Source organism: Oncorhynchus tshawytscha, linkage group LG11 (assembly GCF_018296145.1).
Source record: "Oncorhynchus tshawytscha isolate Ot180627B linkage group LG11, Otsh_v2.0, whole genome shotgun sequence".
Classification (NCBI taxonomy): Eukaryota; Metazoa; Chordata; class Actinopteri; order Salmoniformes; family Salmonidae; genus Oncorhynchus; species Oncorhynchus tshawytscha.
The window spans coordinates 41,928,494-41,944,416 of record NC_056439.1 but is presented as its reverse complement, the minus strand read 5'-3'; the positions used below and the strand labels follow the sequence as shown (position 1 = coordinate 41,944,416).

The window sequence follows — 15,923 nt, the reverse complement described above, 5'->3', positions numbered from 1 at the left end:
GTTTCCCATGCCAATAAAGCCCTTTGAATTGAATTGAATTGAAAGATAATTACTTTTTACTGCCCTGCTTTTATTGAGCTTGGGGATAGAGGGAGGAAGAGGCAGAGAAAAGAGAGAGGTAGACTTTTAGTGGGGAAGTGTTGCTGAATGAAAGGGGGTCGTAACAACAGGGGCCCACGCACACAATACAGCCGTCTCCTACTGGGTACTTTAGACTGATAAAACACAGAATCTCTCCCTTTCAGGGGGAGGTGGGAAGATGAGAGAAAGGGGAGGGGAGGCTACAATGATAACACATTTAAAGGCATGCCTCCTACCCCATAGAGATTCTAGAATGAATATGTCATTCTATGTTGTATGCCTTCATAATGATACATAAACAAACATGCATACAAGTATAGAAACACATGCACGACACGTCTGAAACACACACACACACACACACACACACACACACACACACACACACACACACACACACACACACACACACACACACACACACACACACACACACACACAGGTTACCTATAACTGTGGGTCTCCCAGGTCCTTTCGACAGTATGGGAGTCTGGGGCAGAGGATTCTGGGATAGGGGGATGTGGCTCCCGTTGCCCAGGGGAGGGGGGGCAATGGGTTCTAAAGGGAAACTGGCTAGAGGAGTGAAAAACAACAACAATGGTAATCTAGCAGACACTTACATAGTAGGTGTGTGTGTGTGTGTGGAGGGGGGATACATGTGAGTGTGCACGGTATGTGTGTGTGTGGGTATGTCTGTGAGTATGTTAGTGTATTTGTGTGTGTGTACCTGTGTAGTTCCCGGGTGTGTGTGCAGGGTGAGCGGTGACTGCTGGGTTGGGGAAGTGATCGTCTGAGGTTACATGCCCGTCAGAGGCGTTGGGCACTGTCTGTCTCCCTCTGCTCTCTGAAAAGACAGAATCGACAGTATACAATACAATCGACAATACAGTAACACACAATACTAATTTGAGAGAACTAATGTTTTTTTTTCTTCCAATAAGAGCACTAGAGTCACTCCAGTGATTATGATCATGTAAACTCTACTCTAGTTACTGTACTGTAGCTCTGAAACTCATCCCAAAGCCCCTTCCTGTTCAGTCAGGGAGCATAAGACTGCCCAGCATGTAGCTGGACTAACTGTCTCTGTCCTGTGAAACATCACCGGCTTAATCAGCAACACAGTAAGTCTAGCCACAGGCTCTGACTCCTAGTCTAGCCACAGGCTCTGACTCCTAGTCTAGCCACAGGCTCTGACTCCTAGTCTAGCCACAGGCTCTGACTCCTAGTCTAGCCACAGGCTCTGACTCCTAGTCTAGCCACAGGCTCTGACTCCTAGTCTAGCCACAGGCTCTGACTCCTAGTCTAGCCACAGGCTCTGACTCCTAGTCTAGCCACAGGCTCTGACTCCTAGTCTAGCCACAGGCTCTGAATCCTAGTCTAGCCACAGGCTCTGACTCCTAGTCTAGCCACAGGCTCTGACTCCTATTTACCCCCTGACCCCCGTCCTAAACCCTGACCCCAGACCTCTGCCCTCCACACCTGTAAAGACAGGTAGGGTCACAGATCCCTCCCCTCCTAAATACACCTCCCCAGACAAGCCCTGTCTACAAGATTACAGCATAGAAACACAGGACAGCGTTAACCACTGATATAAACTCTCTCTCTCTCTCTCTAATCTCTCTCTCTTCTCTCTCTCTCTAATCTCTCTCTCTCGAATATCTCTCTCTAATCTCTCTCTCTAATCTCTCTCGGTCTCTCTAATCTCTCTCTCTCTCTAATCTCTCTCTAATCTCTCTCTCTCTCTCGCTCTCTCTAATCTCCCTCTCTCTCTAATCTCTCTCTCTCTCTCTAATCTCTCTCTAATCTCTCTCTCTCTCTCGCTCTCTCTAATCTCCCTCTCTCTCTAATCTCTCTCTCTCTCTAATCTCTCTCTCTTCTCTCTCTCTCTCTAATCTCTCTCTCTCTAATCTCTCTCTCTAATCTCTCTCTCTAATCTCTCTCGGTCTCTCTAATCTCTCTCTCTAATCTCTCTCTAATCTCTCTCTCTCTCTCGCTCTCTCTAATCTCGCTCTCTCTCTAATCTCTCTCTCTCTCTAATTTCTCTCTCTAATCTCTCTCTCTCTAATCTCTCTCTCTCTCTCTCTCTCTCTCTCAATTCAAGGGGCGTTATTGGCATGGGAAACATATGTTTACATTGCCAAAGCAAGTGAAATAGATAATAAACAATAGTGAAATAAACAATAAAATGAACAGTAAACATTACACTCACAGAAGTTCCAAAAGAATAAAGATATTTCAAATGTCATATTATGTCTATATACAGTGTTGTAACGACGTGCAAGTAGTTAAAGAAAATAAATCATCATAAATATGGGATGTATTTACAATGGTGTTTGTTCTTCACTTCAAGGTTGCCCTTTGTGGGTCTGTGTAATCTGAAGGGAATGTGTGTCTCTAATATGGCCATAGATTTGGTAGGAGTTTAGGAAGTGCAGCTCAGGTTCCACCTCATTTTGTTGGCAGTGAGCAGATAGCCTGTCTTCTCTTGATAGCCAGGTCTACCTATGGCAGCCTTTCTCAATAGCAAGGCTATGCTCACTGAGTCTGTACTTAGTCAAACGTTCCCCTTACATTTGGGTCAGACACAGTGGTCAGGTATTCTGCCACTGTGTACTCTCTGTTTAGGGCCAAATAGCATTCTAGTTTGCTCAGTTTTTTTGTTAATTCTTTCCAATGTGTCAAGTAATTATCTTTTTGTTTTCTCATGTTTTGGTTGGGTCTAATTGTGTTGCTGTCCTGGGGCTTGTGTTTGTGAACAGAGCCCCCGGACCAGCTTGCTTAGGGGGCTCTTCTCCAGGTTAATTTCTCTGTAGGTGATGACTTTGTTATGGAAGGTTTGGGAATCGCTTCCATTTAGGTGTTTGTAAAATGTAATGGCTATTTTCTGGATTTTGATAATTAGCAGGTATCAGCTTAAATCTACTATGCATGCATAATTTGCTGTTTTACGTTGTACACAGAGGATATTTTTTGCAGAATTCTGCATGCAAAGTCTCAATTAATTTTGTCAAACTAAGATTTACTCTCAGGTCCCAGGTCTGGGCCGGGTGCTGCAGACTGTTCTAGTGCTCTTTCCAATTCATTAATACATATGCTGAAGAGGGTGGGGTTTAAGATGCATCCCTGTCTCACCCCACGGCCCTGTGGAAAGAAATGTGTGTTTTCTGCCATTTTTAATCACATACTTGTTGTTTATGTACATTGATTTTATAATGTTGTATGTTTTCCCCCCCAACACCCCTTTCCATCAATTTGTATATCAGACCCTTGAGCCAAATTGAGTCAAAAGCTTATTTAGAAATCCACAAAGCATGAGAAGACTTTGCCTTTATTTTGGTTTGTTTACTTGTGCAATTAGCGTGTGCAGGGGTGACTACGTGGTCGGTCGTACAGTCATTTGGTAAAAAGCCTATTTGAAATTTGCTCAGCTCCTAAGTAGCGCAGTGGTCTAGGGCACTACATCTCAGTGCTAGAGGCGTCACTACAGGCCCTGGTTTGATTCCAGGCTGTATTACAACCGGACGGGATTTGGAGTCCCATAGGGCGGTGCACAATTGGCCCAGCGTTGTCCGGGTTAGGTTAGGGTTTGGCAGGGATAGGCCATCATTGTAAAAAACAATTTGTTCTTAACTGACTTGTCTAGTTAAATAAAGGTTGAAAAAATTAAGTATATTGTTTTCACTGAGGAAATGTACGAGTCTGCAGTTAATGCAGAGGATCCCCCTGCCGTCTTACCGAGGCCCTTCCAGCAGATAGCAGCCCCTCTGACCAGCTGTCCCTGGTTGTTCCTGTACAGATGGTACTTTAAGTGCTTTTGTTTCTTGGGCTGGGTGCTCAGCTTCAGGTTGATGTGGTTGGAGAATTCTGTGAAGTAGCGAAAACCCTTCTCTCCACAGCCTATACAGTTCCCCGAGAACCCTGAGGATGACCACACAAACACTGGGTCAGTGTGTGTGTGTTTGTATCATGTGGAGACTCAGTAGAGTAACAGTAACCCTTTTCTCCCGTAGCAAGAGAAAGAGTGTGTGAGTGATGATTTTTCCATGGTTACAGCTGGGCTGTGGGTTGGTGTTCCGGGTGTGTGTGTTTGTGTGTGTGTATGTGTGTGTGTGTATGTGAGTAGCAGAGCCCAGGTAGAGGGACTAATAATGTGTGTCTGTGTGTGTGTGTGTGTATGTGTGTAGCAGAGCCCAGGTAGAGGGACTAATAATGTGTGTGTGACTGCATTCAGGTACCCTGACCCTGTTCTCTATAGACTCTCTCTCTCTTTCTCCGTCATTCTCTCTTTCTTACTTTTTGTCTCTCTGCCTCTTTCATATAAGCTTCCTCAATCCATCACTCAGTCCCATTCTATTTCCAGCCCCCACTCTCCCTCTCTAATTGTAGCTGCTGCCAACCTCACTCTCCCTCTCTAATTGAAGCTGCTGCCAACCCCACTCTCCCTCTCTAATTGTAGCTGCTGCCAACCCCACTCCCCTCTCTCATTGTAGCTGCTGCCAACCCCACTCTCCCTCTCTCATTGTAGCTGCTGCCAACCCCACTCTCCCTCTCATTGTAGCTGCGGCCAGCCCCACTCTCCCTCTCTCATTGTAGCTGCTGTCAACCCCACTCTCCTCTCTCATTGTAGCTGCTGCCAACCCCACTCTCCCTCTCTCATTGTAGCTGCTGTCAACCCCACTCTCCCTCTCTCATTGTAGCTGCTGCCAACCCCACTCTCCCTCTCTCATTGTAGCTGCTGTCAACCCCACTCTCCCTATCATTGTAGCTGCTGTTAACCCCACTCTCCCTGTCTCATTGTAGTTGATGTTAACCCCACTCTCCCTGTCTCATTGTAGCTGCTGCTAACCCCACTCTCCCTCTTCAATTGTAGCTGCTGTTAACCCCACTCTCCCTGTCTCATTGTAGCTGCTGCTAACCCCACTCTCCCTCTCTCATTGTAGCTGCTGCTAACCCCACTCTCCCTCTCTCATTGTAGCTGCTGCCAACCCCACTCTCCCGCTCTCATTGTAGATGCTGCTAACCCCACTCTCCCTCTCATTGTAGATGCTGCCATCCCCACTCTCCCTCTCTCATTGTAGCTGCTGCTAACCCCACTCTCCCTATCTCGTTGTAGCTGCTGCTAACCACACTCCCCGCTCTCATTGTAGCTGCTGCCAACCCCTCTCCCTCTCTCATTGTAGCTGCTGCCAACCCCACTCTCCCTCTCTCATTGTAGCTGCTGCCAACCCCACTCTCCCTCTCGTTGTAGCTGCTGCCAACCCCACTCTCGCTCTCTCATTGTAGCTGCTGCCAACCACACTCTCCCTCTCATTCAGCTGCTGCCAACCCCATCTAGCTGCTGCTAACCCCACTCTCCCTATCTCATTGTAGCTGCTGTTAACCCCACTCTCCCTATCTCATTGTAGCTGCTGCTAACCCCACTCTCCTCGATCTCATTGTAGCTGCTGCTAACCTCACTCTCCCTATCTCATTGCTGCTAACCACTCTCCCTATCTCTGCTGCCAACCCCACTCTCCCTCTCTCATTGTAGCTGCTGCCAACCCCACTCTCCCCTCTCATTGTAGCTGCTGCCAACCCCACTCTCCCTATCTCATTGTAGCTGCTGCTAACCCCAACCCCACTCTCCCTATCTCATTGTAGCTGCTGCCAACCCCACTCTCCCTCTCATTGTAGCTGCTGCCAACCCCACTCTCCCTCTCTCATTGTAGCTGCTGCCAACCCCACTCTCCCCTCTCATTGTAGCTGCTGCTAACCCCACTCTCCCTATCTCATTGTAGCTGCTGCCAACCCCACTCTCCCTCTCCCTCTCATTGTAGCTGCTGTTAACCCCACTCTCCCTCTCTCATTGTAGCTGCTGCTAACCCCACTCTCCTTGTCTCATTGTAGCTGCTGCTAACCCCACTCTCCCTATCTGCTGCTGCCAACCCCACTCTCCCTCTCTCATTCTAGCTGCTGCAACCCCACTCTCCCTATCTCCCTCTAACCCCACTCTCCCTATCTCATTGTAGCTGCTGCTAACCCCACTCTCCCTCTCTCATTGTAGCTGCTGCCAACCCCATTCTCCCTCTCTCATTGTAGCTGCTGCCAACCCCACTCTCCCTCTCTCATTGTAGCTGCTGCTAACCACCCTCTCCCCTCTCATTGTAGCTGCTGCTAACCCCACTCTCCCTCTCTCATTGTAGCTGCTGCCAACCCCACTCTCCCCCACTCCCCCTCTCCCTCTCATTGTAGCTGCTGCTAACCCCACTCTCCCTCCCTCTGCTGCTGTTAACCCCACTCTCCCTCTCATTGTAGCTGCTGCCAACCCCACTCTCCCTCTCTCATTGTAGCTGCTGCTAACCCCACTCCCTCTCTCATTGTAGCTGCTGCCAACCCCACTCTCCCTCTCTCATTGTAGCTGCTGCTAACCCCACTCTCCCTCTCTCATTGTAGCTGCTGCCAACCCCACTCTCCCTACCTCATGTAGCTGCTGTAGCTGCTGCTAACCCCACTCTCCCTCTCATTGTAGCTGCTGCTAACCCCACTCTCCCTATCTCATTGTAGCTGCTGCTAACCCCACTCTCCCTATCTCATTGTAGCTGCTGCTAACCCCACTCTCCCTCTCATTGTAGCTGCTGCCAACCCCATTGTAGCTCTCCCTCTCTCTCATTGTAGCTGCTGCCAACCCCACTCCCCTCTCTCATTGTAGCTGCTGCAACCCCACTCTCCCTATCTCATTGTAGCTGCTGCTAACCCCACTCTCCCTCTCTCATTGTAGCTGCTGCTAACCCCACTCTCCCTATCTCATTGTAGCTGCTGCTAACCCCACTCTCCCTATCTCATTGTAGCTGCTGCTAACCCCACTCTCCCTATCTCATTGTGGCTGCTGCTAACCCCCTCCCCACTCTCCCCTCTCATTGTAGCTGCTGCCAACCCCACTCTCCCTCTCTCATTGTAGCTGCTGCCAACCCCATTCTCCCTCTCTCATGGTAGCTGCTGCCAACCCCACTCTTCCTCTCTCATTGTCGCTGCTGCTAACCCCCTCTCCCCTCTCATTGTGCTGCAACCCCACCCCTCTCTCATTGTAGCTGCTGCCAACCCTCTCTCATTGTAGCTGCTGCCAACCCCACTCTCCCTCTCTCATTGTAGCTGCTGCTAACCCCCTCTCCCTCTCATTGTAGCTGCTGCTAACCCCTCTCCCTCTCTCATTGTAGCTGCTGCTAACCCCACTCTCCCCTCTCATTGTAGCTGCTGCTAACCCCACTCTCCCTCTCTCATTGTAGCTGCTGCTAACCCCACTCTCCCTCTCTCATTGTAGCTGCTGCCAACCCCACTCTCCCTCTCTCATTGTAGCTGCTGCCAACCCCACTCTCCCTCTCTCATTGTAGCTGCTGCTAACCCCACTCTCCCTCTCTCATTGTAGCCTGTCTCATTGTAGCTGCTGCCAACCCCACTCTCCCTCTCTCATTGTAGCTGCTGCTAACCCCACTCCCCCTCTCATTGTAGCTGCTGCCAACCCCACTCTCCCTCTCTCATTGTAGCTGCTGCTAACCCCACTCTCCCTCTCTCATTGTAGCTGCTGCCAACCCCACTCTCATTGTAGATGCTGCTAACCCCACTCTCCCTCTCATTGTAGCTGCTGCTAACCCCACTCTCCCTATCTCATTGTAGCTGCTGCTAACCCCACTCTCCCTCTCATTGTAGCTGCTGCTAACCCCACTCTCCCTCTCTCATTGTAGCTGCTGCCAACCCCACTCTCCCTCTCCAATTGTAGCTGCTGCTAACCCCACTCTCCTTGTCTCATTGTAGCTGCTGCTAACCACACTCCCCCTCTCTCATTGTAGCTGCTGCCAACCCCACTCTCCTTCTCTCATTGTAGCTACTACCAACCCCACTCACTCTCTCTCATTGTAGCTGCTGCTAACCCCACTCTCCCTATCTCATTGTAGCTGCTGCTAACCCCACTCTCCCTATCTCATTGTAGCTGCTGCTAACCCCACTCTCCCTCTCATTGTATCTGCTGCCAACCCCACTCTCCCTCTCTCATTGTAGCTGCTGCCAACCCCACTCTCCTTCTCTCATTGTAGCTGCTGCCAACCCCACTCTCCCTCTCTCATTGTAGCTGCTGCCAACCCCACTCTCCCTCTCTCATTGTAGCTGCTGCTAACCCCACTCTCCCTATCTCATTCTAGCTGCTGCTAACCCCACTCTCCCTCTGTCCATCCACCTAACTGCAAACCTCACTCCACCGCCACTCTTTCTCAATCTCTTCAATCTCTTTCTCCCTGTCTATCCTCTCACCTTTAACCTTTCTTTTCCTTTCCGCTGGACCAGGGGTTGCCTAGCCCTGCTACAGACTGGGCTTTATGTATGTGTGTGTGTCTCACCCAGCAGTGCGTTGCATTCCCGTTCATCGGGCAGGAACCTGCGGTCGACTGCACACACCAGCAGGGTGTCTGGTGCGCCTGCAGACAAGGCCCCTACCAGCTGGAATCCTGGGGGCATGTCTTGAGGCTCTGACACCAGGGAGGATAGACGCAGGTCTCTACCCGCCTGGCAGAATCCTGAGAAGGACACACACACACGCATAGGTAGGCACACATACACACCCACACGCATGCACACACAAACTGTTAAACAGTGTTACCCTGACCTGTAACCAGACAGACAGAGATCACTTTCCTCCAGACAGTACGCAGGCCAGGCAGCGTAAGACAGTGTGGGGGTGGAGCTGAGGGAACCGTGTGTTCATACCGTCCGTCGTGCAGCATCCCTCTGGCGTGGGCTTCATCTTGTACGGGACGGGAGGGCTGTTGGACTCTGAGCCATCTTCCTCCTCCTCATCCTCATTCTCTACCCGGCCTACTGACACACACATGATCATTACAGAGTGTTATAACACACTGACACTCACACACAAGTGCGCACACCAGGGGAGGCTGCTAATAATAGCTGGAACAGAGCAAATGGAATGGCATCAAACCATTTGTTTGATGTATTTGATACCATTCCACCTATTCTGCCCCAGTCATTACCACAAGCTCGTCCTAGACAATTATGGTGCCAACAACCTCCTGTGGCACACATATACACACACAAACACACACACACACACACACACATGCAGCACACACACACACACACACACCGTTGTGCAGGGTTGTCTGCTTTGCCTGCAGGTAGAGCTGTGAGAAGACAGGCCGTGGCACCACAGTGTTGGAGCGGAGAGAAGCCTCGATGGAGTTATGAAGCACCTCCTCAAAACGTGTGGTCCTCAACTGGCCTGCATACGAGTTCCCCATCGCACACCTACACACACAGGATTAAACACACACCAGTTCAACATGACCTTGTTCATTACTGCTAACAGTTTAACACGTTTAAATGTTTTACTCATGTTGGCCACATGTTGGCCACAGAGAAGGAGAGGGGGTGGCTCAGTTCTTGTTGGTGGGCCGCGACGTTGGCACTGTATTATCCTCAAGTGGGCAAAGAAGGTGTTTAGTTTGTCTGGAAGCGTGACATCGGTGTCCGTGATGTGGCTAGTTTTCTTTTTGTAGTCCATGATCTCCTGTAGACCTTGCCACATCCGTCTCGTGTCTAAGCCGTTGAATTGCGACTCCACTTTGTCCCTTCGCTTTTCGCTTGTTTGATTGCCTTGCGGAGGTAATGACTACACTGTTTATATTCAGCCATATTCCCAGATCTCTTTCCATTGTTAACTTCTTATGTGCAAGTGGGATGGTAGCTTCCCACCTGGCCAACATCCTGTGAAATTGCAGAGAGCGAAATTCAAACTACAGAATTATCAATATTTAACTTTCATAAAATCACAAATGTAATACATCAAAATAAAGCTTAACTTCTTGTTAATCCAGCCGCTATGTGTCAAATTTCAAAAAGGCTTTACGGCGAAAGCACACCATGTGATTATCTGAGGACAGCACCCCGCATACAAAACCATGAAAAACATATTTCAACCAGGCAGGTGTGACACGAAAGTCGGAAATAGCAAAATGCCTTATCTTTGATGATCTTCTTCTGTTGGCACTCCAAAAGGTCCCTGTTACATCAAAAATGGTCCCTTTGTTCGATAATGTCCTTCTTTATATCCATAAAAACTCAGTTTGGCTGGCGCCCTTCAGTCAATAATCCACCCAGTTTCCCTCCATCAAAATCCCAAACATTACTAATAAACTTTTCCAAACAAGTCAAACAATGTTTATAATCAAACCTTAGGTACCCTAATACGTAAATAAACTATACATGACGGAGAATCGTTATTGTCTTTACCGGAGAAAAATACCAAAGAATGCGCTCTCATTCACGCGCTTGGAAACACTACAGCCAAAATGGGAGCCACCTAGAAAAACTACAATTTCCGGGCCATTTTTCTAAAAACCAGCCTGATACTCTTTCTAAAGACTGTTGACCTCTAGTGGAAGCCCTAGGAACTGCAATCAGGGAGGACTTTGCCTTCTAATAAAAGTGGCAGCCATTGAAAATAGTGGTAGACTGAATTTTTGGGGTGGGATGGTCATATCAGTTATGTTATACTCACATACATTATTTTAACAGTTTTAGAAACTTTAGAGTGTTTTCTATCCAAACCTACCAATTATGTGCATATCCTAGCTTCTGGGCCTGAGGAACAGGCAGTTTACTTTGGGCACGCTTTTCATCCGGACGTGAAAATACTGCCACCTACCCAAGAGAGGTTAAATGTGGTGGTTCGCGCTTTCAGATTTGCGCGAATGCCGCCGTCCATCCACGGTTTCTGGTTAGGGTAGGTTTTAATATTCACAGTGGGTACAACATCTCCAATGCACTTCCTTATTAATTCAGGCACTGCGTATAGGTCGATGTTATTCTCTGAGGCTGACCGGAACATATCCAAGTCAGCGTGATCAAAACAATCTTCAAGCATGGATTCCGATTGGTCAGACCAGCGTTAAATGGTTCTAGTCACTGGTACATCCTGTTTGAGTTTCTGCCTATGAGGCGGTAGAGCAAGATGGCATCGTGGTCGCATTTGCCGAAGGGAGGGCGGGGGAGGGATTTGTATGCATCGCAGAAGTTAGAGTAGCAGTAGTCGAGTGTATTACCCCCGCGCGTAGTGCAATCAATATCCTGATAGAATTTAGGTAGCCTTGTTCTCAAATTTACTTTGTTAAAATCCCCAGCTACAATAAATGCAGCCTCAGCATATATGGTTTCCAGTTGACATAGAGTCCAGTGAAGTTCCTTTAGGGCCATCTTGGTGTCTGCTTGAGGGGGAATGTTCACAGCTGTAACGATAACTGACGAGAATCCCCATGGAAGGTAATATGGTCGGCATATGATTGTGAGGAATTCTAGGTCGGGTGAGCAGAAGGACTTGAGTTACTGTATGTTGTTATGATTACACCATGAGTCGTTAATAATGAAGCATACACACCTGCCCTTCCTCTTCCCAGAGAGGTGTTTATCTCTGTCGGCGTGATGCATGGAGAAGCCCGGTTGCTGCACCGATTCCGACAACATATCCTGAGAGAGCTATGTTTCCAGAGAATGTTACAATCTCTGGAAGGCAATCGTTGCTTGAATTTTGTCTACTTTGCTGTCAAAAGACTGGGCATTGGCGGGTAGTATACTCGGGAGCACCTCCAGTGCTGTGTAAGGGCTATTTGACCAAGAACGAGATTGATGGAGTGCTGTATCAGATAACCTGGCATCCACAATCACCCAACCTCAACCCAATTCAGATGGTTTAGGATGAGTTGGACCACAGAGGGAAGGAAAAGCAGCCAACAAGTGCTCAGCATATGCGGGAACTCCCTTTCAACTCTGTTGGAAAACCATTCCAGGTGAAGCTGGTGGAGGAAAAGTGTGCAAAGCTGTCATCAATACAAAGGGTGGCTACTTTAAAGAATCTCAAATATAAAACATATTTTGATTTGTTTAACAATTTTTTGGTTACTACATGATTCCATATGTGTTATTAGTTTTTCTTTAAGAAGCGCTCCTGTTCTCCACTCATTACCTGTATTAACTGCACCTGTTTGAACTCGTTACCTGTATAAAAGACACCTGTCCACACACTCAATCAAACAGACTCCAACCTCTCCACAATGGCCAAAACCAGAGAGCTGTGTAAGGACATCAGGGATAAAATTGTAGACCTGCACAAGGCTGGGATGGGCTACAGGACAATAGGCAAGCAGCTTGGTGAGAAGGCAACAACTGTTGGCACAATTATTAGAAAATGGAAGAAGTTCAAGATGACGGTCAATCACCCTCGGTCTGGGGCTCCATGCAAGATCTCACCTCGTGGGGCATCAATGATCATGAGGAAGGTGAGGGATCAGCCCAGAACTACACGACAGGACCTGGTCAATGACCTGAAGAGAGCTGGGACCACAGTCTCAAAGAAAACCATTAGTAACACACTACGCCGTCATGGATTAAAATCCTGCAGCGCACGCAAAGTCCCCCTGCTCAAGCCGGCGCATGTCCAGGCCCGTCTGAAGTTTGCCAATGACCATCTGGATGATCCAGAGGAGGAATGGGAGAAGGTCATGTGGTCCGATGAGACAAAAATAGAGCTTTTTGGCCTAAACTCCACTCGCCGTGTTTGGAGGAAGAAGAATGAGTGGTGGAAACATCATTCTTTGGGGATGCTTTTCTGCAAAGGGGACAGGACGACTGCACCGTATTGAGGATGGATGGGGCCATGTATCGCGAGATCTTGGCCAACAACCTCCTTCCCTCAGTAAGAGCATTGAAGATGGGTCGTGGCTGGGTCTTCTAGCATGACAACGACCCGAAACACACAGCCTGGCAACTAAGGAGGGGCTCCATAAGAAGCATCTCAAGGTCCTGGAGTGACCTAGCCAGTCTCCAGACCTGAACCCAATAGAACATCTTTGGAGGGAGCTGTAAGTCCGTATTGCCCAGCGACAGCCCCGAAACCTGAAGGATCTGGAGAAGGTCTGTATGGAGGAGTGGGCCAAAATCCCTGCTGCAGTGTGTGCAAACCTGGTCAAGAACTACAGGAAACGTATGATCTCTGTAATTGCACACAAAGGTTTCTGTACCAAATATTAAGTTCTGCTTTTCTGATGTATCAAATACTTATGTCATGCAATAAAATGCTAATTAATTACTTAAAAATCATACAATGTGATTTTCTGTATTTTTGTTTTACATTCGTCTCTCACAGTTGATGTTCTTGTTCTCCCCACTGTATATTTTTTTGCTGTTTGTACATTGTTTTCAGTTCAAAAATATTGGAGAACTGGTTAATCCATCTATCCATTTTGGATAGATAACTCTTCGTGTTGTTGTTTGTTTAGTGTTTTCCAATTTTCCCAGAAGCTGCTAGAGTCTATGGATTCTTCAATTACAGCTGATTTCTGACATGTTGTTCCTTGTTTTTCTGTAGTGTATTTCTGTGTTGTTTCATTGTGTCACTATAGTGAAGGCATAGCCTCATATTTTCTAGGTCTATATGTTTTTGGCTGGATATGTTTCTCAATTTCTTCATAAAACCATTTGTCATTGTTGTTAATTTTCTTCGGTTTTCTGTTTGACATTTTTTGAGGTTAGAAGACTTGCCTACCAGTTTGCTGGCACACCAGCTGAAGTTCGCACCAATGTGGGCAGAAAAAGAAAAGGACAGCTCGGAGTGGTTTACAGGCTTCTTAAAGCGGCACCCAACGCTGTTGCTGAGAAAGCCAGAGGCAACTAGCCTTGCCAGGGCAAGTAGCTTCAACAGAGAAAATGTTAGTGCTTCCTTCAACAATGTAGCAGAAGTGCTACAGAGATATCAGTTTGGACCAGGAGACATATGGTATGTCGATGAAACTGGGGTGACCACTGTACATAAACATGACAAAGTGGTAGGCAGACATGGATTCAAAGTAGGTAGGGTCACTGACCTCTGCTGAAAGGGGATCCCTCGTCACACTGGCCTGTGCTTTCTCAGCCACAGGGAATAGTATACCTCCATATTTTATCTTCCCCCATGTCAACTTCCACAATCATTTCCAGATCAACGGGCCACCTGGCAGCAAAGGAGGGGCAAATCCCTCTGGGTGGATGAAAGATGTGCACTTTGTTGACTTCCTGAAACATTTCGTCGAGCATATGAACTTCTCAAAGGAGAAGCCATGTTTACTCCTTTTGGACAAAACCACAAGTCTCATCTGTCCATTGATGCACTCAATTATGCCAAATAAAATGGCATAATTATGCTGTCATTCCCTGTCTCATTGGCTTCAACCCTTAGACAGGTCTGTCTACGGGCCACTAAAGAGGCACATCAACACCGCGTGTGATGCCTGGATGAGGAACAATCCCGGGAAGACAATGTCAATTTTTGACATACCTGGGATTGTGGCAATCGCCTATTCTTTGGCTGCAACCCCCTTGAACATTCAGGCTGGCTTTAGGGTGGCTGGGGTACAACCTTACAACAGGGATGCATGCTCTTTAATGAAGTTGAATTTAGTATTGAATTTGAAAATAAAATCAATATTCACAATTAATTCATTAGTGTTCTTATTTGTTGATAATCCAATGTGACAATGTGACAATTTACAATTTACCTGTCATCATTTACTGTCATCTCTAATTTGGACAAACTAATTTGAATTGAATAATATCCCAAAAATGCAGTCACCAACTCACCAAGCTTCACAACACATCGAACCTAGGAGGCCTATGAGCCTTCTAGGTTTTGTATTGATGTCAATGTACCCAGAGGAGGACGGAAGCTAGCTGTCCTCCGGCTACACCTTGGCTCTATCCCAGAGAGTGCTGTTGAAGTTACTATAGACCTTCATTTCAAAACATTTAAATCAATTATTTGGTCACATATGAATATATTTAGTATAGTTTTATCTAAAAAGGATACATTTTTAATGTTTCAAATGTTTTATTTTCATGAAATTTTACTGAGGAGCCTCCACTGCTCATGATTTGGTATTGCTCTGTTCAAGTAGACTGTGATTTTGCTGTGATCTGATAGGGGTGTCAGTGGGGTGACTGTGAATGCTCTGAGAGACGTTGGTTTGAGGTCAGTGATAAAGTAGTCAACAGTACTACTGCCAAGAGATGAGCTATAGGTGTACCTACCGTAGGAGTCCCCTTGAAGCCTACCATTGACTATGTGCATACTCAGCGTGCGACAGAGCTGCAGGAGTTGTGACCCGTTTTTATTGGTTATATTGTCGTAGTTGTGCCTATGGGGGAGGGAATGCTGTCACCTCCAAGTAGGTGTTTGTCCCCCTGTGTGTTGGGGGTGTCAGGTTCTTGTCCAGTTCTGGCATGTAGGTCGCCACAGACTAGTACATGTCCCTGTGCCTGGATATGAATGATTTCCCCCTCCAGGATGGAGAAGCTGTCTTCATTAAAGTATGGGGATTCTAATGGGTGGATATAAGTAGCACACAGGTGGACATTTCGATTTGTTGAGATAATTTCCTTCCTTTTGTAAAATGTTCTTGTTTTGATGAATTTAATAGAGTGAGTTAGGTCTGCTCTATTACAAATGAGCATACCCCCTGAGTTCATTCCCTGTTTCACACCTGGTAGTTTGGTAGATGGGACTACCAGCTCTCTGTAACTTAGAGGGCAACCAGTGGGTCCATCTCCTCTATACCTCTCTCTCTCTCTCTCCCCACCTTTCAATTCAATTCAAGGGGCTTTATTGGCATGGGAAACATGTTTACATTGACAAAGCAAGTGAAATGGATAAATAAAAGTGAAATAAACAATAAAAAGTGAACAGCAAATATTACCATCACACAAGTTCCAAAAGAAAAAATACATGTCAAAGACATTACTGTGTTGTAGCGATGTACAAATAGTTAAAGCACTAA

The 15,923-nt window shown here is 47.1% G+C and overlaps 1 protein-coding gene across 1 annotated transcript in view; it reads right to left on the bottom strand.

The window, feature by feature from the left end:
- LOC112262203 (protein GREB1-like) overlaps positions 1-15,923 on the bottom strand; it is a 68,230-nt gene that overhangs the window by 32,526 nt on the left and 19,781 nt on the right. The window contains exons 3-8 of the mRNA XM_042330432.1: positions 9,209-9,369; positions 8,815-8,922; positions 8,448-8,624; positions 3,817-3,999; positions 809-925; positions 529-654 (exon numbers count right to left, since the gene is read on the bottom strand). Of these exons, the coding sequence (XP_042186366.1) occupies positions 529-654; positions 809-925; positions 3,817-3,999; positions 8,448-8,624; positions 8,815-8,922; positions 9,209-9,362 (865 nt within the window). The 5' untranslated portion in view covers positions 9,363-9,369. The remainder of the gene's footprint in view (positions 1-528; positions 655-808; positions 926-3,816; positions 4,000-8,447; positions 8,625-8,814; positions 8,923-9,208; positions 9,370-15,923) is intronic.